This window comes from Manacus vitellinus, unplaced genomic scaffold (assembly GCF_001715985.3).
Source record: "Manacus vitellinus isolate BGI_N305 unplaced genomic scaffold, ASM171598v3 scaffold_3_pilon, whole genome shotgun sequence".
Classification (NCBI taxonomy): Eukaryota; Metazoa; Chordata; class Aves; order Passeriformes; family Pipridae; genus Manacus; species Manacus vitellinus.
In genome coordinates, this window is record NW_021940535.1 from 37,142,245 (window position 1) to 37,167,614 (window position 25,370).

Below are 25,370 nucleotides of genomic sequence, written 5' to 3' on the forward strand. Positions count from 1 at the left end.
TATTAAGACTATACAGTATAAGAGCCATACCCCAGGTCCTGTGCCTCTTCTGAAACTGACTCTAGATGGTTTGTCATAGTAATAACATAACCACAAATACCAGGTAAAACCTGGCATCAACCCCAGAGCAGCAGGTTCACATTTTGGGAAAGAGATCGGAGGATGAACGCAGACATGGCAGTGTCTCCTCACTGAATGGCACATACTACCCCCTCACTTCATCTCCCTAGTTCAGATCACATTCAGTGGCTCAGGTGTCATTTTTTTCTTTGGATTCAGGTGAGTGAGATGGGAATATTCAAGTCCTGAGGTGGACAAGCAGAAACTACTGGACTGGGAAGTGATCATGGCAGTCAAGATGCACACCTCAGGATTTCAAGCAGGTCAGCCCCTCAGACTAAAAGACAATTATGGATGGAGTATGCATCTCATTCTGGCACTCTCTGCACACCAAGCCACCAGAACATACACCACAGAGAATCACTACTCTTACTTCTTTAAATAAAAGAGAAAGGAAAAGTACCTAATGCCTATTTCAAGTACAAACCTACAGTAAAGAGATGAAGCCAGAAATAAAGGCCTGATATCTACGTTTCTGTTTTGCCCCAAGATTAGCTAACCAGTCAGACGATGGCAAACCACAAACGTGGAGAAGCAGAGACATCCTTCTCTTTAAGAGAAGAGGAAGCAACATTTTTAAATACACCTAAGATATTTCTAGGGGAGAAAATTCAAAAAGAATTAAGATGAGAAAGTGTTCATGACAGTTGCAGGAGTTTATTGAATTTAATGCAGATTTGCTATGAGAAGTCTTGTTGGCAAAAAATAATCTTTTCTTGATTTTTGTGCACAGTAATCAGCAAGACAGGGGATCGATCTATCTACCACATAAGGAAGATCATCAAATAATGCGTGCACATTTGTTCTGTGTATTAGGCAAAAGAGAGTAAGGAGGGAAAGATGTTTAATACACATGCATTATATGTTATCACATTAACATTTAATATATACATATGTACGTAAATTGATCTATGCAGTGAATCCAGAAGCTGCTTAAATGACTTCAATTTTTTTCATACTCTTACAAATCTAAGAGCAGTCTTGTATGCTTTGCTGATCAAACTAAACTCCTCATCACACAATAGAAACAAGCTGAGCAAGTTACACGATTGGAATAGAGTCTGAACTGCACATTGAAAGTATTATAACTGCTGTTACATTTGCAGTTTAAAGAATTAAAAAACATTTTCTCACTTTGTTTCCCAAATTTTCATGCATACTTTGCTGAATAGGGGTATCCAGGAATAAAGACATAGTTCTCTTCCTCAGAAGCAGAGACTCTGCTGAAAGCATCTTGACATTTCGTCTTATCCAGACAGTCTGATCCCTAATAACTCAGTATATGAAGTGAATTGTAATTCTCATCAGAAGGCTGCTGCTGAAATATTTAATCCTCCTAGCATTTTGGGCTGTTTGGAGGGGTTAACAGTTTTCAATACTGAACAGGAAGCTGATACATCCTTTAATTTCAGGTGCTTCCATTGCATCTTTCACAAATTACACAAATTTGCGATAAAACTGTCCTCAAAATGTTCTAATTGTTCTTCAATGAATGTATGTTTTAAACAGAAGGCACACATGCCTAATAACTGAGGCAATGTTTCATGCTATCTTGAAATAAAGCTATATGCATTTGAGTATACCCTTTACTTACTTTTTTTATATGTAGTTATAGCACACCATATAATTTCAAAACACATTTGTAAGAAAAAATAGAATACAAATTAGTTCTCACATAAAGCTTCTCATGAGCATAGCAAATACTCGCCTCATTCAACAGATTAAAAAAGCACTTGGGCGTAAAGAAACAAACTAATTGTCCCATGAACCAACAGAAGCAAGAAGACCTGCATGCAGAAACTAGGTCTCCTCAGATCCTGGCAGTTGTCTAGCTGTTGGACAGGAGCACCACCTTGGACAGCCATGGTTCTTCCTAATGCATTCTGCACATGACCACAGCCTGCTATCACACTGGCACCACCCGTCAGTGAGGATTGCAACTGCTGATATCAGTTCCATTACCACATCCAATTAACGAGACAGAAAAATTCACCTAATCAGCTCCCTAGACAGTAAACAACTTGTTCTTCTTCGGAGATGCCTGTTTCAGCCACTAAGTATCTAAAAGTGTATTCCGCCTTTTAGATACTTTCTCAGAAGTTTTCAGAGTCACGTTTCCCATTAGCTCATTTTTGTCTATACAGCAATCAAGAAGAGAGCCTCTGGAAGTGACAAAATGCAGGCTAAATGCAAGTCAGCAGTATAATCCTGTTGTTAAAATGTAAATGTCACTCTGAAAAATTACAAACTAGGAGAAATCTTTGGAAGGCATCAGGAACAGTAAGAGTTTCTGAAAGTTCTAAAAAAGACTAGAGGAATTTTGGGTTTTGCATTCTAAAAAGATAGAGTCTGAGGTGAGCTATGGGAACAGCGTTCCAATATATGACACATTACAAAAATACAGAGGTAGCAATTTTCCACATCCACTAAGAAAGAAGAAAAATAATTAAGAAAAAGCTGCAAAACAATAAGAATTTCAGAAAAACTATGAACTATAAGGACTCCAGGAAAACCAAATTTAAAGAACAGCTTAGAAAAACATATTCAGTATAATTTAGATAAACACTATCCTACTGCAGTGCAAGATGGGCTAAAATGATACAAAGTTGGTTTCCAGTCCTTAGCTCTCCCATGCGCTACACTAAGACAAATGCATGCATTAGCTGTAATTTTATAAAAAGACACCCAGAACAACGAGAATAATTACATTGATTTGTCATTTAATTTTTATGAGTGTCTTCATAAATATTAATTTATTTCCACTTAGGGTAGATGAAATGACACTTCTCTACCTCTAGATATTATTACCATATTTCCTTATCAGTGTGTGCTGAGTACAGCTTCCCATCACAGACCTGCATTGGGTACATTCTTGGTCACTCATGCCAAAGAGCTGAAGTAGCCTCAGACACAGGTACATCACTTCCTTATGTGCTATTTATTACAATAACTTGTGTCTTACCTAGACTACTCCTATAAGCCAGCTAAAACAAGGACATGTCTTTGGCCTCTTTTCCTTTCTAAGAAGTAACATAAAGACACTTGAAAACCAGTAATCCCCACTTCCACAGAATTTCCCTCACTCAGCTCACTCATAACCTTCCAGCTCTCATCCCTGGGTTTTTTTGCCCCACTGCCATTTAGAGTCCCTCCAGCAGTGCATTGGGAAAGGACTCAAGATCACAGGTCTTGCTCACTTTCATCATTACCTAAGGGAACACCAAAACATGAAGGATAGCACATATTTTTAGACAGACAGGATCTCATCATCAATAAGGAAACTTGGGGTTAGGAAGGTGCTGTCTTCTAGTTTACATATTACTATACTAATTAACACAACGAAAATTAACACTCAGTGCTAGTCAGACCAATATGACATCCAATGTCTAACCAGATTCAGAATTTTTTCCACATAATTTTTTTACAAAGTATTAATATGGGGTTGATATATTTTCACCAGACATCCTTGTTGGTCAAAAATCTAATTAATATTCAAAATAAATAAACTTAAATTCCAAAAATTATGACTTTTTATTTTACATAAATTGTTCTATGAAAAAAGAAAATGCTAATTTATGAAGTATACATTTTACATAAGGTATTATAAAGGCAGAACAAGAAGAATATTCATAGCTTCTCTTTCACTTCATAGATAATGTAAGAATAGTATTTATGAGATTATGGGTACACTTATAACTAGGCCAGAAATTCAATATTGAATGTCTTATGGAAAATATAGCTGCGCAAAAAGAATCCCTCAAAAAAGAACAATTAACAATAAATCAAATTATATTTTTTCCTATTAGTTAAAATACGTAACAGTTTAAATAATAAACTCTTAAGAGACAAGTTTTTAAATAATTTTATCCTCTTTCAAACAAAGGAAACAATTCTGTGGGTCCTCTCACTGTGACAGATTATAGATTACTGTGCTCTCCAGCCTCAAGGTTTTTTCAGAAGTTTGTTAATCACTTGGTGAATGACAACAAAAATAGCCACGGACAACAGCCATACATGGGCCAACTGCTACCTTCTCTGTGAAATCTGGATCCAGGTTATTAGTTAGATAGACCATTAACAACAACAGCCAAACTGAAACAAAAGGAACACTCTGTAATGGTGTTTCTTTCTTAGTTAAGTGTTTCTTTCTTGGTAAGATACTGTATTCATATTGCAGATGAGTTGTACAGATGTAGGAGGAAATCTAAAGAGAATGCAGAAGGACCTACATTTATAAAATATTAATAAAGATTTTTTCCTAACTCAAACCAGTTATTGTTCACCTTTGTTAATTAAACAGGTGGGGAAAAATCATACAGATAACAGCTGTTTCATTCTTGCGTTTTCAAAAGTTGTAGGGGCACATCGTCCAGCAGGCCCAGGCAAATGCCTCGAAGGAGCAGCAGAAAGCAGCCTCCATGTTTCAACACAACTGGGAAGTAAACACTTCAAAAGGCAGAACAAAGCGGTACTCGCTTGATGGAAACAGCATTACCAACTGAGTGATTATATTGTCCAAAAGGCAGCACCATGCTTTGCTGGGGGCAGATCACCTGGATAAAAAAAGGGAGAATCCTGGCCCTTGCATAGGCAGAGTGTCAAAAACACACAGTTCCCTTTTCTATCTACTGTAAATCCAGTCACTGGAAGGCTTTGGCCACCACTTTATACCATGAGATGTGCGGTCAGAGGCACACACTGGTGTTGCAGTCCTGACTAACGAGCGTGGTTAATGCCAACCACCACCTCCATAGAGCCTGGTAAATAAAAAAGTCTCATGACTAACCAACAGACTGTTCTGAAAGTACTGCTTTCATTGCCTACAGAATTGTCACCAACATCAGCAAAATGTTTCCTTGAACGTATAAGTTAACAGAAAAAGGACATTTTAATGGTATTCATTTAATAGTATTTGTATTTGTGAAAAAGTTAAGGACGGATTTTTAGTACATAAATTTAAGAATTACAAGGTATACAGTTTCATGCACATAGATCTTTTGTCCAAGAATTTATACACGTCTTCCTTTACATGTAAATAAAGATTTAATAAAAGATAGATAAAACACACAGGAGATTATAAAACAAACAGAGAGCTTGGAGATAGGAGATAAATGCTGACTTAGATTTAGCAAATTAATTTTTTTGTTTAATAAAAGACCATAGAAAGGGTTCCCATACATTGAATACCAATTAATCAAATCATTCTGAAAGGGCAAAAATAAACTGGGGAAGAAAAAGAAAAAATAAACCAGCAGTCTCTCACATCTTAAATAGAAGAGCATAGCCTTTTTTTGTTGTCTGGCTGCAGGGGTGCCCCAAGTAAGTACTGCAGGGGTGCTCCAAGATCCTGTATCTTGGAAGAAAAAGATCACTGCCCATTGGAAAGCCCACCATACAGTGTCATCATGTATTTCTGGATGTCATAAAAGCTTGTACCTCACGGTCCTCTGCATGTAGTCTCCAAACCCAATTCAATTCTGTGTAATTTTCTTCTAAAAGATGCATTTAGAAATATATTTTTTTAAAATAGCAGGGATGCTTATTGCTGGGTTAATTTAGATTTCCCATTAAGATTTGAAAAAGGCATATGACTAAATTCAGACTTTTTATAAAATTTTTAGTTGGCTGTAAAACACAATTTTTTCCCCTTGGGTTATATGACTTATCTTTTAAAATGTGAATCTAACATGTAATTCAAAATTTAAAAATCTGATTTGATAAAACCCTGCATTGTCACTTTTAACAGAGTTCATAACAAATTCAATCTCCATACACTCATCAATGTAAAATAAATTATGTTTCAATTCACCTAATTTTCCTCATAACTATTCTTGAGGAATTCACAACTGCTCTTGGTTATTAGACCCAAAACGATGCTGACACAAATTTCAGATCCATCATACAATCATTGAACAGCCCAGGTTGGAAGGGACCTCAAGAGACAATCCAGGTCAGCCTTTCATGGGACAACGAGCCTAGGTGAGTTTATCTCAAGCTTAGGTGAGCTAGCACCCTGTCCAATTGCACTCTGAAAACCTCCAGAGATGGAGACTCTACCACATCCCTGGAGAGCATGTTCTTACAGTAAAAAAATTATTTCTTGTGTAAAGATATATGTTCTCCCAATGCAACTTGTACCCTTGCCTTCTCCACGTGGTTCCTTGCAAAGAGAGAGCCTCCTTCCTCCTTGTAGATGCCCTTTAAATACTGGAATACTCTGACAGGGCCCCCCTTGAGTCTTCTCTTCTCCAGGAAGAAAAGACTTAAGGCCTTCAGTCTTTCCTCTTAGGGCAGTTTCTCATGCCCTTTGATCATCTTTGTGGCCCTCTTTTTCGACTTTCTGCAGTCTGTCCATATCTTTCTTGAATTGTGGGGATCAACCCTGAACACAGTTCTCCAGGTGCAGCCTGGAGACGAAGAAGGAGAGAGCACCAAAAACAGAAGAATAAGTCTTTTTCTTCTTAAACTGTGAGATAAGTGTTTTGAGATACAAAATGTTTGATTTTTTTTTCCAGGTTTTTTTTGCTTTGTTTTTACATTAACGATGCAGGTTTGAACAACACAAGAACCTGAAGGCAATGGTGCAGGGACAACGTGTGCAGTGAGGTGACAGGCAGAGCTCAAAAATAGGCATAAAAATGGAATAGAATAATTGAACTCTTTCCTCTCCCACAAGCTTGCTTGAGTGCCAAGGAAATACCAAACGACTGAAAACCTGAGTTGGTACAAGCTCCAGAAAATTAAGAAACTTGGTTCTGACAGCTGTTTGGGGATGGCCACTGTAAACTGGCTCCCTCACAGAACATTCACTTCATGAAAGGTAAGCCTATGTGTCCAAGTCAATTCATGAGGATTAAGTTAACACATTTAATGATAAATAAAGTCTGTTTCATCTATCATAAAATGAGTCAGACGAACTGAAATCTTAAAGCTTTTATTTATTTCTCCACCAACTACAAAAACAGGACTAGAACAATGATTTCAGATTACGTATGTCGGTGTGGGATATGTCAAAGGCAGGTAAGATGAATGCCACCCACAGTTTTTCAGTCAAGGGATACAACAGTAGTGAAATAATCATAAAAGGTTACAAGGATCTGAAGGCAGAAAGGGAAACATTCAACTAAACTGAGCCAGGAGGTGAATAGCACTTTTAAAATAATTGAGTTGAAAAAAACTTTTTATGCTCTAAAACATACAGAACAAGAGACTAAATTCAGGCCTCATCATATAGGACATTTAGCTTGGTTTATTTATAAATTTGTTAAATTCATTTGCATTTTTTCATGGGATTGGGTCTATGATTAAAGTAGGCTCCAAGATTTTAATAACACTCCATCTGTGTCTCAGAGGTGCTTGCTTAATTTTTGCTTCCATAGGCATTTTAAACAATAAGCATGCTAGCATTAGAAATTTCTCAGTTTCTAAATTCTCCTGCAATAAATTGCAGCAGAGGTGAACAGAAATCTTGAGCCCTGTTTGCAAAGAAATAAAAGACCTTAAAGATTTCAGGAAATCTTAAAATACAGTAATTGCAAGTACTTGAAGACATGCAACACTCAACAGCCAACACTTCTCTAGATACTTCCTTTAGTTGTCAAAAAAGATGTTTTACAAGTCTCATGATGCTTAATCTCTAACGCACTTCTCTCTCCTGGGAACGTAAGTGCAACAGCATGTAAAAATGAACCATGAGCCTCTCTCTCTTACAGATTGTTCTTGATATATTCCTGATATCAATGTTAGTCTGAGAAAATAACTGCATTAGAATTGCAGTCCCATGGAAGTTAATTGCTAAACCTCAGGATTTCAGATTCACCTGCAAACTGTAATACAGCATTATCCAAAACTACCACCAAACCCCATACAATGGTGTGAGTCAGGTGTCAGGTGAGTTACATAAAACATCAACCCCTACAATGACACTCGTTGTAAGATAGACGGTGAAGACAGAGGTTATTAGAAGCGTACAGCTGGAATACACACCCACATGGTGTACTTGCTTTCCTTTCAACATCTTTAATTATAAGGATATTGTAGATAAATTATCATAAATCAACAAGTCTGTTTTCCACAGCGTGTTACTAAGCAACTGTAACCAAGACCTTGTGTAAATGAGATTAAAATTCCAAGGTAACGGTACTCGAATACAACCTCACATTGAATAGCCAAAGAGAGTAGAATGTGTTCATATTAAAGGAAGAATGACTATTTAGTTTTATGGTTGCTGAAATAGTTTAGATACATAGAAAACATAAATCTGTCTATATCGGTTGTAAGCATTTCCACCATGCAATGAACCCTGCAAAGAACTAACAATCACGGTATATTTTTCAGATAAAATAACTAGATTTTTTTTCAAATTAGTCTAATTGTTCATCATATGCATTTCATTCTGCCACTTAACAGTATCCAAACTATACAAAAATTGACACTACTTTAAACAACCTATTAACAGTCACTATTAAAACTTTTAAGAGAAAATAACATACTCACCTATACAGTGTGAAAGGATACTGTAATACAATGGTTAAATTTTTTTGTTGCACTTCCAATATAAAAGAAGGTCTTTTTTTCCAGTCATAAATACACAAACATAAGTACCTTTCTAATAACTGGCAGCACTTGGCATGCATGTCCCCATCCCTCCATCACTCAGACATTCTGTGGGCTTATCAAGTAATGTGAGGAAACTCCCAATTCATACAGACTAGACCAGAATACCTCTAAGCAAAAGAGACTGTTGTAAGCACATTAAATTTTTCTGCCTCTGTCAGTCCTACCTTCCCACAGAGTTTCAGAGTTCAAGTTACCAGACCTCATATCAAATGTGGCTAAATATTTCAAAATGCAATCTAAATTTAAATATAGAATGGGTTGGGTTGGAAGGTACCTTAAAGGTCATCTGGTTGCAACTTCCACTTCCCATGGATGCCACCCACTACATCAGGTTGCTCAGGGCCGCATCCAACCTGGCCTTCAACACTTCCAGGGAGAGGACATCCACAACATCTTTGGACAACTGTTCCAGTGCCTCACCACCAGGAGTAATGAATTTCTTCCTAACATCTAATCAAAATCTCTCATCTTTTAGTTTAAAACCATTCCCTGTTGTCTTCTCACTATCTACCCATGTAAAAAGTCACTCTCACTCTTTTTTGTAAATTCCCTTTAAGTATTGGAAGGTCACAATGAGGTCTCCCCAAAGCTTTCTGTTCTTCTCGCTGAATGGCCCTGACTCTCTCAGCCTGTCTTAATAGGAGGGGTGCTCCAGCACTCTGATCATGACTAGGTTCCAAGAGGTCCATGTCTTTCTTGTTTTGGGGACCCCAGAGCTGGATGTAGGACTCCAGGTGTGGTCTCATGAGGGCAGAGTAGAGGGGGAGAATCACCTGAGCTGACCTGTTGGTCACTCCTATTTTGATGCAGCCCAGGATGTGGTTGGATTTCTGGGCTGCAGGTGCACACTGTTGGTTTTTGTTGAGCTTCTCATCCACCAATGAACTCAAGTCCTGCTCTCAATGAGTTTTTGTTCCAGTCTGTACTCATGTCTCGGATTGCCCTGACACAGGTGCAACAGCTTCCACTTGGCCTTGTTGAACTTCATGAGGTTCTCATCGGCCCACTTCTCAAGTTTGCCCAGGTCCCTCTGGATGGCATCCTGTCCTCCAGGAGTGTCAACAGCACCTCTCAGCTTTGTGTCATCTGCAAACTTGCTGAGGGTGCACTCGATCTAACCGTCTATGTCACTGACGAAGAGCATCAATCCCAAAATAGAGTCCTGAGGGACACTTGATTGGTCAGGTACAATCTGCCCTTAATAAAGCCATGCTGGCTGTCTCAGATCACTGCCTTGTCTTGTATGTGCCTTAACATTGCTACCACAAAGATCTGCTCCACTGGCTGCGCATTTCGTTCTTACTCCTCAGCCTGAGGAGCAGATCCTTGCTCAGCCATGACTGCTCCTTGCCAGGCCCATGCTCCTTGAGATCATGAATTCACCAGGGCATGGTTGCCACAGCCCAGGCTGCCTCCAGTCTTAACCCAATCTTAAGGAAGACTGTTATTTTACTACTTCTGGCTCACAAGAAATCTCTAGAACAAGAGCAGAAATCAGCTGCAATGGAGACAGAACCTTCCTGGAGACAGTTTGTTCCTTGTTCAGTCCAGTTTTCAGGAACTCAGGGACATCACAAGCCCTTTCTGCTCCAAGCACATGTTCCACTTATTTGACATTGCCTCCTTTTATGCATATATGCATTTTTGCAAAGAGTCTTATTTTCTTTAAACCTTAAAAAAAAAAATACACTGCATATACACACCACCTGCTGGGGAGAAGATGAGAGAACAAACATGTGACAGACATTAATCACGATGCTTAATGCACTCCTGGCATCTACTACCACAGCAAGGAGAATCATTTAACAACCTGTGTGGATGGTGCAGAAGGGAAAACTTGCCAGCTTTATTCAATCATGGCTTTTAAGTTCTTCTGCCTGTTTTAAACATTTAAAGAACATATAATATCTGTAGAGCCCTTTCCATTCTAGATTCTCCTGCAGTGACAACTTGGTCCATACCCCAGCCTTCCTGGAATGTCACTTTTCTGTACCTCCCTAATGTGTACATCTTCTTGTAAGGTCAATAAAAGCTGCTCTACTTATAGCACAAATGAAATCGAATCACAGGACATTCCACTGAGTATGTCTCTCCTGCTGGGAAAAGGTGACAAACTGAACATTGAAGAAAGTACAAAAGTCTGTATTTCTTGATTCCTTCCACTGAGAAAACAGAATGTAGAGTGGGTGGTGGTCTACTTCAATTATTTTTTCTATTACTTTTCAGACACACCATCTACACTACTGTTTTCCTGTCATAAGAGAAGCTTAGAAGATACAAGCAACAGTTCTAAGATGACTATTAGCAATCCCATCTAAAAAGCACCTTTAACTTTTAAAAGGTCTCCCTCAATGTAATGTCTGAAAAAAAAGCCACCACCATACTACAGTTCACAAGGTATTTTTGATTATCTAATTCTTTCAAACTTCCTTCACTACTCTACACTTAAGACAAGGCTGTCAATTGGCCTCACTTTTACTCGTCAGCCCTCAAAATAGTTTTCCAGGACATGAATTCTAGCCCCCCATCAGAGACATGTACTGTTTTATAATACTTTGGCCCATCACTTTTATATAAATAACATTCCCTGGGTAAAAAGTATTCAACTATGACAATAACAGGCACTCCACAAACAAATTATATAATTGGGGATAGTGTTCTTCAAGTGTTTCACTTTTAAAATGACAGTACAAATGACATTCTGATTCTGAGGGATCTTTTCCTTTTGTGTGTTCAGTGCATTCCTATTTTAAGGTCTGATTTTTTATGGGAACAGCAAGTATTTTCTGCTTTTCACCCACCTCTATTGCAAGGCTAACACAGATGAGATGAATTCCTATGGATCAACAGAATTGTTTATGAAGCTCTACTTAGCACAGCCTTCATGAACATTGTGGCATATGGAAAAACCTTTTCAGCTCAGATGTATATTTCTAACATTACCCGCTGGTTTCGTATCCAGTGTTTTCCACATACTAAAAGGTGTGACTAAGCTTCCCCTATTCAAAAATAATCCCATCACTTCTTTTGGGAAACTGATAGTTCCTTGACTATTTGTAGACTTCTAAATGCTGAAGCTTTCCCGGCTCTTGCCCATCTACTACTTAATTTACTATGACCAAAACTGATGATATTTTAGTATAGTTGCTTGATAGCAGATAAGAAAATGGTACCATGAAGGCTTCCAGTGCTGTTCATTTCTTTAAGGAAAATGCCAGATTATTTTTTTACCTTATTTTGCTTTAGAAAAATAACTTTTGAAAATTAACATAAGCATTCTCACAAGTTACACTACAATGGAAAAAAATCTGTTAGACAATTTACTGTTAAATTGTCTCACTGACCTTAACTGCCCAAAAAATAAAAGTTACAAGCAATATACATACTGAAATGACCAATAGAGTTCTTTCCAGAAAAAATATGTTTCAAATAATATGCAATAAGGGTGGGAAAACAATACCTTCTTTTTGTTGTTTTTTTAGCATTTACAGGTGTATTTTTCAAATCTAGAATTAAAAAAAAAATTGGTTCATGTGAAAGTAGGTATGCATATAGTTGTGAGGAAAAGCAGAGGAATCATTTTAATGTTAACTTTCACATTTGCTATGCAGGTTATGTTGCAAAGGAAGATGTACAAAGACATTACTGGTCATGTTACTCCGAAAAAACAACAAAGTACCAAGGAGACAATTTAAAATCTCCCTAAATTAAAACTCTAAATTAAAACTATCAGGATACTAGTCAGAGCAGTATCTTCCTTTTTGTTTTATACATGGGATATAGAGACATAGATGTTCCTGGTAACACAACATAAATTGACATCAGTCTGTATCTTGGGTAAGAAAAACCAACTGTGCAAATAAGAGAGTATCTTTTCTCTTTAAAATTTCTCTCAAAAACATATAGCAGAAGAACCATCATTCATGGAATAAAATATGTTTCTTACAAATTTTTAATAACTTTATGCTTGAAGTCTCTACTCTAGCAATATATTCATCATACATGTGATTACAGAACTGTGATTTTGCAAGACCAAAAACTTCGGCTGATACATCATCAATTTTAGACCTTGAGACAAAACCTTCTAGAAAAATCATACAAGAACCACAAACCATAGAAGGTAAAGAATACAATTCAAAATAAGGTAGATCTATATTGAAGTACTTTATAAGCATTTTAACAGTCTTGGGATTGTTTGGAGTTAACTACGCCCAAGTTCATGTCTTTCCTTTCCAGGGCAATATTCAGTACGCTTGTTGTGGATAGTCTGTCTAACACACTGCTTGAGATATTATAAAAGTAATGGTGACTGGACCCAAAAAGTTAATTGAAGTCTATATAAAAAAGAAACAACATAGTTGTTAATAAAGCTCTAATAAAATTAGAATAACATATGCTTAATAAGAAGAAAATAAAAAATGGAGACTGCAACACTTATAAAGTCTGTTAAAAGTTATAAAGTTATAAAGTGTTAAAGTGCTCCACAAGGCCATCACCACTACAAACTGCTTTTAAACTTCCTCCCACACCTCAGGAAGCAGCAGAACTTCTCACATCCGGCTGCATGAATACAAAAACCGTTCTTTATATCATGTGTGACTGGAAAAGAAATATCCTTTTCTGAGGAGAACTGTGATCAAAATTTTCTTCAAAGACAACATTTTCTCTTAAAATGATTATTCTTCACAAGCTATAGTAAAGAACCCCAACTATATTACAAATCTATATTCTTGAAAATAACGTATTTTATCTCCTTCCACATTCATAGGTTCTTATTTGTAAATTGTCTTCATAACACTAAATGTAATGTACAACTAAAATAAAATTAATATCTGTAATAAATACAGATAATATTTCGATGTTTTCATAAAAGTTGTTTTGGCAAAATACATGTAAACAAAATAAGCTTAATTGACAAAACTAAATACTTTGTCCCTGAAAGCATTCTGATACTATAAAACCAAGGCAGATAAAATACTGATTCCTACCACAAAAAAAAAAAAAAGTTGAAACTTGCAAATTCACGTAAAACATCTCCTAGTAAGAAAAAAATACATAACTGGGAAAAAACTAATTAGTATTAATTATTACTATGAAACTACTTATTAATCTACTAGACTATCAAATTTAAGTATCTGTTATAAGTCTGTTACTGAACGTCCAGCTCTGATTTCTTTGGTATAAGCTGTTATAGTTACTATTAACTGCATGTATTAGTATCTGTTATCCCAGTTGTGAAGTACGGCCTTATTGTAGCAGCCTTTCTGAAGATACACATCAAAGAGACCCTTAAACATTTACACATGATACCCAAGATGTTTACAAACAGTGCCACAAGGGAGACACACCTGTCTCTCACACCATGGGCAGTGGTCCCAGCACATCAGATGCTGAATTACTGACACACCTGAGGCCTGCAATGGAGAACAGAAACCTACTGTGGAGATCTGACACGAAACAGCCCAGTGGCTTTGCCAGTGCAGAAGGAAAAAGAGCAGAAGAAAACAAAAGGGCCTGTTTGCTCACCAAACTCAGTCCGTCAGAGCCTATGTCTCCAAACAGAACAGAAGTGAAAAAAGAAAGCTATGGAAAAAAGAGGAGCTGCCATTCTCCTCTGGGTGAAATAAGTAATTAGATAAAAACAACCACTTTTATCCTGTTTCCTTCGACTTCTAAAAGCACATTACAATATCCTTCAGATCCATACCCAGCCTGACAAGCTTAAATTTTCCTTTTTTTAATATATTGCATACACAGTATTATTCTGTACAGGAAACATAATCTATCATTGCTTTTTGGGTAGTAAGAGAAACTCCTGCTGCTGACCCAAATGAGGTTTAAAACAGCAGTAGTAGCATGGTCATGAAAGTTAAGCATTTAATCAGTATAAGAAATTGAATGCTACTCTTTCAAGTTTCAGCTCCACAAAGACAAGAGTCACCCTGAAAGAAGGTCATTAACACAAAGAGGAATTAATACAAGGCTTGACCAGCTTGTATTCAGACTTCAGAATGTCTTTCCAAACTTCCTGAAGTAACTAGCAGAGAAAGCCCTATTTATAAAGAATTATTAGGTTTTTCAATTTTTACAAAAATATCCTTAGGTACTGAAGCAGTTTAGTAGCCTACAGAACCAGGTGGTCTCTTACTTTTCAAGACAAACTCCAAAGGTAAATCTTTGCCTATGCTGAGTTGCTCATAATTCATAAATGCCAAAGGTTAACAGTGCCAATTTAAATTACCACTGCTCAAAAGAATATCCATCTTCATCTCATTGGAAAAGAAAAAGAAAGTTTACAATCTACCCTTGCTTGAATTAGACTATCAGAAAAAGTAATCATATGTGCTGTTCTCATTTTCACATGACTCTCACTGCACTTCTTAGTTTCCCCTCGAGCTTTTCACCTTCCTAGGGACATTAATTTGGTAGCCTAGCTCAGTGTACAGAAATATTTTTCAGCAGGCATAAAATTGAGAAACAATTTTTTTCCAATTGTCATTATATTACTCATTAATTCATAACTTCATAACAATCACTTCACTGCAAGTTCCTCAAAGCAGGATGAAGTCTTCAGTACCTGCGGTGGCAATAAACCAGATCACATTTCATATAACAACAATATTTCCTATTCTGAATATTCATTTATCAGTAAAATAATGATAGAATTAATGGAACTCAGACTGAGTGAATATTCTGTGGCTGCATGGGGAAGAATTTCATGGAGCACACTGACCATTAACTCAATTCAAGCTCATCTACTTGGTCTTCCTTTTTCTTCCAGCTTCTTCCATTCTTGTTAATAAGGATTTCCAGCATTCCTGACACAACTATAATAGAAACCACACAACAGCATAAATAGTGAGGTATCTGGGAATGTCTGTTTAATCTCCCTTATGACCTTCAGATCAAAAGAAGCCAAAAGCTCATTACATGATTCACCATGATAGCAGCCCATTACTAATCAAATACTCAAAAGTGCAACCGTTTCAGAAATATAGTCTGCCATTGGTAAACTGAAAAGTTCAACAAACATTTTTATAAATTATTTCTCTTTTCCATCTATCCTTGCTTTCTCTGCATGCATACTCTTCTTTCCTCTTGTGTAAGCAGATACATCATCAGTGTTAAGTTTCTCATTATTTATCTCATTTACTAGACATGTGAATTCATTTCACATATTTCAGAAAATACTGTTCTTCTAAACAGATATATTTTGATACTTTTTTTCCCCCCAGACTGGTTTTCCCTTTCCCCATTCCTCCTAACAATGTTGTGCTGACGCAACAGTGTTTAAACAATTTATGCTAATAACTGCTGTAACAAACTTCTCTCTTTTCTGATAGCCTGATAAATTCCTATCAACTACTTCAAAATATAACTCTTAGACCTTCCTACGTTATAGCAAAATTTATATCAAATACATCTAGATAATATTTTTTGAACCAAGATTCTTCCAATAGGCATTCCTTTCTTTATTCACCCCCCCATCAATATCATTTTTCTACTACCCATCAAACACTAACATTAACAGAGGCACTAACATCACTCCATCAAACACAAACAGCAGCTTCAGAAGAATAACCCCAAGTCTTCTAGGAAGCTTCAGTTTTTGACATATATACTTTCAGGCAGGTTCTTTAAAACATGTACTGCCACCTCCCTTACATCAACACACCAAGCGTGTTGCAAGTTCTAACACTGTCAATCATCACCCAGTCAACCACTTACTGGGCACTTCTGCTGCTAGAAATCTTCATACTGGCCCTTTGTTTCTGTATTACCTGCAAATTCAGCCCGAAACCTCTTCCCTCTTCCATTTGCAGATTCATACAACCAGTGCTATGCAACATGGGAATACCCTACTGTGTTGAATGTATGCCACTCCACACTGTTCAGCAGAAATAGCCCATGCTTTTTTATTTAGGCAATTTATTTCCTTGTACTACTTTTCCCCTCCACAAACTTAGCCACTCACATTTTAGTTAAGTCTGAAATTAGCATCCTTTTTCTTTTAAATCTTTCCCTAAGTATTTCTATTTATAATTTTCTTATTTCAAAAGGAATTGCATTACAAGTATTGAATTCTTCCAGAGTCAAAACTGGAACAGAACAAAACAAAAACACCTATTATCACTTAGTTTGCCAAGTTAAAAAAAAAAAATACCTGAGGTATAATTAACTAAATTAAAATGCAGTACAACTTTATTTTTAAATCTGTGAAATTGGCATTACACCAATACACCTGTGTGAAAAATTCTGCCATTTAGAGAGGCAGAACATGATGGACTACCTCCAAACATTTGCTCTCCTAAGGGGGGGAAAAAACTAGTGTGAATTTTTGAAACTGTGAAGCGTGGACAAAGTATTCATATAGATTTTAAGAAATCCTCCTTAAAGAGTAGCTATGCACTTCCCAGAAAAGCCTTTGCAATATATGTTTAAATGACTTCTGGCCAAATTACAATTAGTTTTTCATTTTTAAAACTAAGCTCTGTAGTCTACTCTCAAGAGTGACACTGATCACACATTTTTGTGCCCTTCTCATATTAAGATGTTACGGGATCAGCTACCATCACACAACTGCAGTATGGCCAAGAACAGGAGGACGGGAAACAGGAGAGACAGAGGGAGGAGAAAATAAAAGAGACTAAAAATTCTGCACTACCCATCATCCAGACTTTTCCCCCTAGTACAAATAAAAGTTACAAAGGTATCATGAAGAGAAAACAAAAGAAAATAGCTTGGTCAACTCTGATGCAACATCAACTCAAACATCATAAGACAGAGGAAGGCAAAGAGAGAAGAAATGAACTGAGCTGCAAATCAAGGAGAATTAACTTGCTTTTTAAAAAGCTGCAATGTGAGATGACATAACCAGAGGCAGCATGAACTGGTTGGTGTCATTTATGTTGAGGCAGACCTCAACAAGTACTTCACTCACCTCTTCCTACAGCAAACTTTTCCCTTAGAGTCCTGCCTATCATCTCCTTTTCAAAGAACCTCAACTTCACACAGCCTAACACTGCCTTCAGTGTAACTTCTACAATCTCTAAATTTAGCAAGGCTTCTACAAGCACCCCACAATATTCAAAATTACAAAAATAAGATTAATTGACCACTCAGCCAAGATTGTGCATTGTCTGGATAATTACAGTAAGCTTCCATTGATATTATATGTAAACAGAAAAACATGCTTCTTGACACTGAGCTGACAGACATGATGTGTCATTCTCTACTGGCATCACCGACTATGAAAATTCAAAACTATATGAAAGACTGCAACATACACTTATTTTCCTTCAAGTTTTATAAAGTATAAAGTCAGCAGATTTATTTGCTTCCAACACTAGCAGAACTGCACAGAACTTCATATTCAGCCAGGTGAAAATACTTTTCTTAAGTTCTTTGGCAAACATGATGGGAATTTCTATTGTTTAGAACATTTGAAACTTCAAACAGTAAAATCACAAAGCTATTATCAAAACATACCATCAAGATTTCACAGGCTTGCTATAACTGGTTATTACCTCTTCCAGAGCTCAAGCCATGCAATGCAAATAAGTAAATGATTTGGAATCACAAAATTCATCTATTGTTCTGTTGCCTAAATATTTTAGTAAGTATAATGAAATAAACTTCATCAGTCTTTAAGACTGAGTACAGAAAGTAACAGCCAGTAACATAAATAGTAAGAAAAATCAAGATTATCCTGAGCATCAACAGTGGCTAAAAGACTAGCAAGCAAAGAAAAACCCAGCTACTGAAATTGTATCTCAGTAAACATAGTCCCCTGAGAATATATGTGCAGTATATGCTATGACTACAGGTGCTGAGGATATGCATATGTTCTTCCTTGGAAAAACTATCTGCTGTCTACAATGACCAATGATCACACATATTAAAAACACATATTTACTTGAGTGAATAACATAAGCTGGCAACAGATCAGGATTCCACACAGGAAAGATTTCTATGTTTAGTGCAGTCTTCAATAAAGTAAAATAAAATGTGTTATATTAACTTGTATATTTTCTATTTACTTGTCCTAGCAACATCCTAACTAATACTAAATTGTAACTGTCCCTTTGAAGCAACAACAATATTGTACCAACAGGTAAAATACTAAACTGTGAATTCCAAACACAGACTCTATACTCACGTCAGTGACCAGACGTGACAGAACTGGCTTAATGCAATGCGAGATATCACCTGCTCTGAGAGAAAATGGTAACAACTTATCTCCCTCGGGGCAGTTTTTCTACTCCACTTGGACCAGCAGGGAAGCAGGCTGGCTGCACCTAAGCTGCAGGATTCCATGGTGCTCTCCACAGCTTGCAGCAATGCAAACCAAGGGACCTGCTGGAGCTCACAGAGTCCTCTCCCTGCACATCCACCATGCATGTAAGGTGTCATATGCAGATCCTGACCAAACATGAAATTGGGGCATGGCCAACTGAACATGTTGATATAGAACCTGAGAAATGGGTTTGCATCCTATTAATCAGATGCAGTCACAGCAATAAAAAGCAGCCCAACTCTTTCAAAATCTGAGTGCCAGTGATGATTATTCTTTAGTAACTCCTTTGCAACTAACTACCATCTGCCTCATGCACAGTATTCAGCAACTCTGACAAAGTGTTCTTGTGTGCCTTCTTGAAAGAGTTCAAAGATATGCATCAAACACCTTGCAGAGACTCAAATATTCTGCCTAAGAGGCTCCTTCAATTGTTCTAGTAAATAGGCTCAGCCTCTTGTCCTACTTTCCTTTTCATTACTGGATACCAACAATACTAATTTGGGCTGAATACTCAACTAACCAAGTAAGATACCATGGCACTGAGCAGCAGGAATGTACATTTCCTCTACTCGTAGCTGCCCCTTATATTTAAGCAGAGTTGGCATAAATATCCACGATTACTTTATCTCACAATTTTACTTTATTTCTCACACAGAACTCGATGCTTGATCTAGCACTCCATAAATAGGTAGAGAAGATAAAGTGCTTCTCTCATTCATCACTGCTCACTACAGAAGGGAAGGCTGCATCAGACCACAGTGGTACACACTGCTCCCAGTACCCTTCCAGGCCTTCAGCTAGCAACCTGGGTGATGAAATGAAGATTACACTTATTAAATTTACAATGTGCTTACAGGCTTTCTGGTGGGAGGGTTGACAGGTTGATAGGAGGGGGCTGTAAGCACATTACAGAACAAAATTAGAATACAAAATGAATTTGACAAATTGGAGAAGCAGCCTGGGGAAAAATGGAGATTTAGTTCAATGAGAACCAAGTGGAAGATTCTGTGCTTAGCCAAGAACAATTAACTGCTCAGATAATGGATAATAACAACTGTTGAGGTTGCAATTCTGCATAAAAACACAGCCCACAACAATCTAAATATGACTTAACAATAGTTTGTGCTTTACAAAAAAAAAAAAAGAAGGCAAAGACAGGGACTTAGGAGAAAAATTCAATAGATGTATACATACACACACACACTTTGGGTATAAAGGAAGGTAAAGAAAAAAATTAACAGAAAATACAATTCATGAGGATAGAGTTAGAGCTGTTTTGTTTAAAGATTGCTGAGGAGAGACAAATATTTTCAAATACTAGATGGGATGCTGAAAAAGAAATAATGGACTTAAAAGACATAGGTGTATTTGGCTTTGCGTGGAGATCCTTACCAGCTGTTTTTCTAGTGATTCTGTTATTTGCATTACTCATTTAATATTACATCCTAAGAGGAAAGTCTTCAATACATAAAGTTAATAAAGTGATAAAATGCAAATCCTTGCCTTCTAGGAAGGTTTGCAAGGGAATTTCTGGGTTGTTTCTTTTTATAAGAATAAACGTTTTGGGTTTACCTATATAACAGCTTAATTTTTATCAAATCTAATGATCAGAAAAAGCTGAAAAGACCAAAATGAGGGGAAAAAAAGAAGAAAAAAACCCCACATATAACTGGCTGTAAGGTTAACCACACCACAAAAAAAATCTTCCTCCTCAACCCAAACTTAGTGTTATCCTTTTACACTAAATTAGTTGGTTTTCAGTAACAGCTGAAGATGAAGAATTTTAAAACAAAAGCCTGTTTACTATGTGCACTTTCTTTACTGCATCACTTAGAAGTCGCTCCATCAGATTTCAGGGCTGTTCTTGCTGCTTCTTACCTACTCATTTTCTTTCTCCCTGACATATTCAAATTGAGAAATAACCACCTGATGAAATCAATACTGAAAAATAGGATAATGCTAGCTATTTTTAGTAAGAATAATATCATCATATTCCTAGTCACCATCTAGAAGCTTTCTGACGGGTAGAAAAAAAATTCATTCATGTTTCACAGCTAAAATCAAACTTCTATATCTAAGTTCAACTTTCAGGACAATGGATTCCATTTAATGGCCACATTCATCCATTAATTAAAAGCAACTGCTTCCACTTTCCAGTGCATCTGACTATCCAGAAAGCTGTACCATGTTCTTACCATTTCCAAGCTGTGTAAAATAACTTTGATATTTTTATCCTTCTCCTATAGTAACTTAAAATGTAAAGTTTGACTGAACTTGCACATTGAAACTGTAGTACAATCCTTCTAACAACATCACAATATTTCAAATGTATTTGCATATCTATTTCCTACTGGCACAAGTTAAAAAGAAATTAAATCTAGAAAAAAATAAAGTGGTGATGATTTTTTCTTCATGTCAATAATCCACACTAAGATTGATGACAGTAGATTTAAATTTTAAGTTATGTAATCATTCCATATGGTGAACATCATAAATAAAAACTTGAATGAAGCTACCCTGTATGCAGGCAATTAGCAAAATTTTAGATACTAAATATTTCAGAATAATTTATTGCAATAGTGATGTTGTTTGCCTTTGGCAATAGGGCATACCAGGTCTGCAGAAGCTTAAACTAATAGGTTTCGTAGAAGTTAAAAAGTACATTTCTGTTGGATGTGTTCACACATGCAGGCAGTCTGTTTGCATCAGCAGGTATAGCTAATGCAGAGAGCACATTCCAGAAATATGCATTTCAGCTTCTACATTTTGCATAAAACGTAGTCTTGTGTTTTGCTCTAGTGAATCTGTCAGAAAAGCATTTAAATAAATATCCACAAGAATAAGTGACCATATAATCATCCTACATGATTCAATCATTTCACAAGCTTGAGAACTAGTACACAGATGGTTAGTTGCCAAAATGCCATTCCTTTCCTTGCATCATCTTGGTTATTTGCAGCTGGAAAGAATCAGCTCTGATTTGGCAAATAATATAAATATCAACAACTTTTCTTCTTATCATTTCCATATATATTAATCAAGTATTTAATAATCTCTATCTGCAGATACTAAAGCGGAATAGGGGGTGAGACTTGTATCAAAGCCACTGTGATTTGATAAATCATCAGATTACTGAAGACATTTTAATTGTCTTAACCTTTCTTTTACTACTTTTATGCACATTCAGAGAGACAAAGAATGGCTCTTTCACCTGTTTCAGGCAATGCATAGCACCTGGCTGAACTGCAAAACTGTAAAACTTGTCCTTATAAGAAACTAACTACGGCTTCTCAAACTGTTAAACAACTTCATGGTATTCCTCTCCCATTCAAATTAGTGTATACTTCTTCACTTTTATCTACAAATCACACTCTCATTGATGGATGGCCTCAATAAACAGCTAAACAGTAATTGCTCTTTGTCAAGTGTAGGTGTTTGTATGAGTAAATTTACATTCTTTTCTTCAGAGATTTTCTGATCAAGCAGCATTTAACATGAAAATGGATTTGCCTCTTACTAATGAAAACTGGATAAGACACATCATAATTTGAAATACTGTAATGGTGTCTGCCTTGCAAATTAGTAACTCTTGAGATGCAAGAGGTCTTTGTCAAAATTCAAATCAACTGCATTTTCAAAATACAGTTTTCCAAAAGTATCCCTCCTTTAAGGAATATTAAAGGTTATTGAAACCACAAAGCACACATTAGTCTTCCCTTCATGGTTCCACAGAATACTTGAAATTATTTAGATTATATGATTAAAGTTTCTCTTTAAAAGAGGGAGGGAAAAAACCCACCAAACTTAAGTTTACTAAAAGTTAAGAACAATGTTATGCACATTGTTATTACACATTACATTTTGTCTCTTCTTTAAGAGACAAAATCCCAGTTCTTTCATACTTTTACATTGTTTCTTCCCATTTCATACATCAGGTTTGAGAGACATTTCAAGGCTAGAGATTATTTTTTCAAGGATCACTATTACAAAGCTCATTAAAGCAACTTCCAGAAGAATAGCATCTGAATGGTACATGACATGCATCATCCTTACTCCCCCTCATCCACCAAGAGAAGGGCACGCCACGTGCCATAACTACATACATGAAAAACTCTCCTGTAACACAAGTTAAATATGCACAGCATGGAAACCCCAACACATTAGCATGGAGGAGACTTCGTAAACATACAGTGTTATTAAGTAAGTATCTAATTACATAGGAAAGATCAAGCAACCAAAGTATCATCACAGAAATTTAACCACAAAAATATAGGTAAAAGAAACTTATCAGAGTTTTAATCACTGCAAAGGATGTAAGCCTGTACTTCAACTAAATTAGTATCACAAGTAGAGTCCCATCCAGGACCAATACTCAAAGTTAGTCTCAACTTGTAGCACATCACCTGTTGAAGCAGGACTCTTCCTTCCTACACAGCTTTCTCTACAGCAACAGACCACACTTTGTTACAAGAGGTCTAATGTCACCCTCATCCACTGTGTAGAGCACTTCAAGGAAAGCTAGAAACGTACATATGTAACTCCATATGCTTCTAAAGCAATCTAAGTACAACTGTGCACACTGAAACAGGTGTTTCAAGTTTTGGCAGCATAGCAGATTTATAACAAAACTCATATTTTCGACGCTGACTGGTTTCAGTTTTAGCCTGGAAGAAATAAACATATGCTGTGAATTTTTCTGTTATGGCCAGTCATAGACTGTCTACTTCGACATCAAACAAATATTTTAAGATGAGTAGAGGAGAATATTTCTGAAAAAAAATTACAACATGCCTATAGCTTCAAAACTCTGTCTCTTAAAATATGTTTTAAGTAGGCAAAGGCAAAAATAATAACAATATACAAATAACATATAAGATCAAACTTGATTCCAAATCTTGAGAAATTTCCTTCTAAAAAAGCATATTATAACAGTTTGTAAAGATTAAAACTTAATACTGAAATGCAATTAGCAAATCTTAGGAGCATGGTACAAAGAACAATAAGCAACTTCTTTCTACATGTATCAAAATGCTCTTCTGCAGTATTTTCAAGCCAAATATCAAAGCACTCTTCAAAATCCACACAACAACAAAATCTAAAAGTTGAATGCACATGATTATACTAGAGTATAATCAAACCAAAATTATTCTATTTTCTTTATTAAAATCCAAGAGACTAGCAAAATACAAAACAGCATGAAGCACTAGAAGCAAGGATTTTGTAAATATCTAGCTTACAAATCTAAGATATGTGAACAACATAGCAGTTTTAAAAATAGGCTGCCATGATCTCTAACACGATACTGTCTCTGGTAAACTACACAAGCGAGATGCACTTTGTTTTCTTATTACAAAATGCTGATCAGGTCCATAACCCTGAATAGAGAGCAGCATAATGGACAACTGTAATCCAGCGTGCCAATAACGAATGTAACAGGAGTCAGCACCAGATCCAACACTTTCTGGGAGGAAAGGACCTGTATCCTGAGATCGGATATTAAAGCACTGTCTAAACACATCATAATCAAATATTTGTATCTTCTATCACAAGTAGAATACTCCAGCTGAAAAGATCCTAAACTGCTCTAGACTGCACTGCACTCTCTAGATTAAGTTTTTACAGCACGACAATACCTACTTGACAATATCCACAGCCAGGTTTTCTTTTCATGTGCATTTCTGCAAGACTTGACATTTACAATACTTACGCATTGCAATAAGGTTTCTTTTCATATCCTTTGTAGTTATTCATGTTCAGAGCCATTTTGCAAACTTCACAGTGGAAACATCCTTTATGCCAGTACTGTAAATAAATGTAAAGTAGAATTACTTATGGTACTGATGTTTTGAAAGCTGTGTCAGGGTATGGTAAATGTAAAAACGTAATTACATGCCAATATTTTGGCCATGCATCATAGGTATCTGTTAACTAAATCAAAATAATTACTTTCACATGAAGCCAAAGGTACTTCTGAAACACTCTCAGAAATGTAAATTCTCTAGTAAGGTAAATGCCAAGACCTCCGCATACTGACCTTGCCAGAATTATTTTAAAGATAACTGAAGCAGGAGTTTGACGTTTTGCCTCGTTAGAACAAAAAACTACACCGCTTGTTCAGGATGCAATACTACGAGAATAAAATCACTAACTAATGTGACGGCTGGCTTTTTGGTACGCCACACAGACACTAAATTTAGCACATAATACGGCATTTTCCTCCGGTGGTTTCTACCGCCTTGCCTTGCCTTTCCGGGGACGCTAATTTGGCGCATCTGTCACAGCCTCGCTGCTTTTATTTACGGAGCGACCACGCTCGGCGGTAACCAGCATCACT

At 36.5% G+C, this 25,370-nt stretch overlaps 1 protein-coding gene across 1 annotated transcript in view; it reads right to left on the reverse strand.

Moving 5' to 3' along the window:
- The window catches only part of NEBL (nebulette), a 249,860-nt gene extending 224,579 nt beyond the window's left edge, over nucleotides 1-25,281 (reverse strand). Inside the window, exons 1-2 of the mRNA XM_018075678.2 lie at nucleotides 25,186-25,281; nucleotides 24,744-24,838 (exon numbers count right to left, since the gene is read on the reverse strand). Of these exons, the coding sequence (XP_017931167.1) occupies nucleotides 24,744-24,838; nucleotides 25,186-25,248 (158 nt within the window). The 5' untranslated portion in view covers nucleotides 25,249-25,281. The remainder of the gene's footprint in view (nucleotides 1-24,743; nucleotides 24,839-25,185) is intronic.
- Nucleotides 25,282-25,370: the final 89 nt, after the last annotated feature.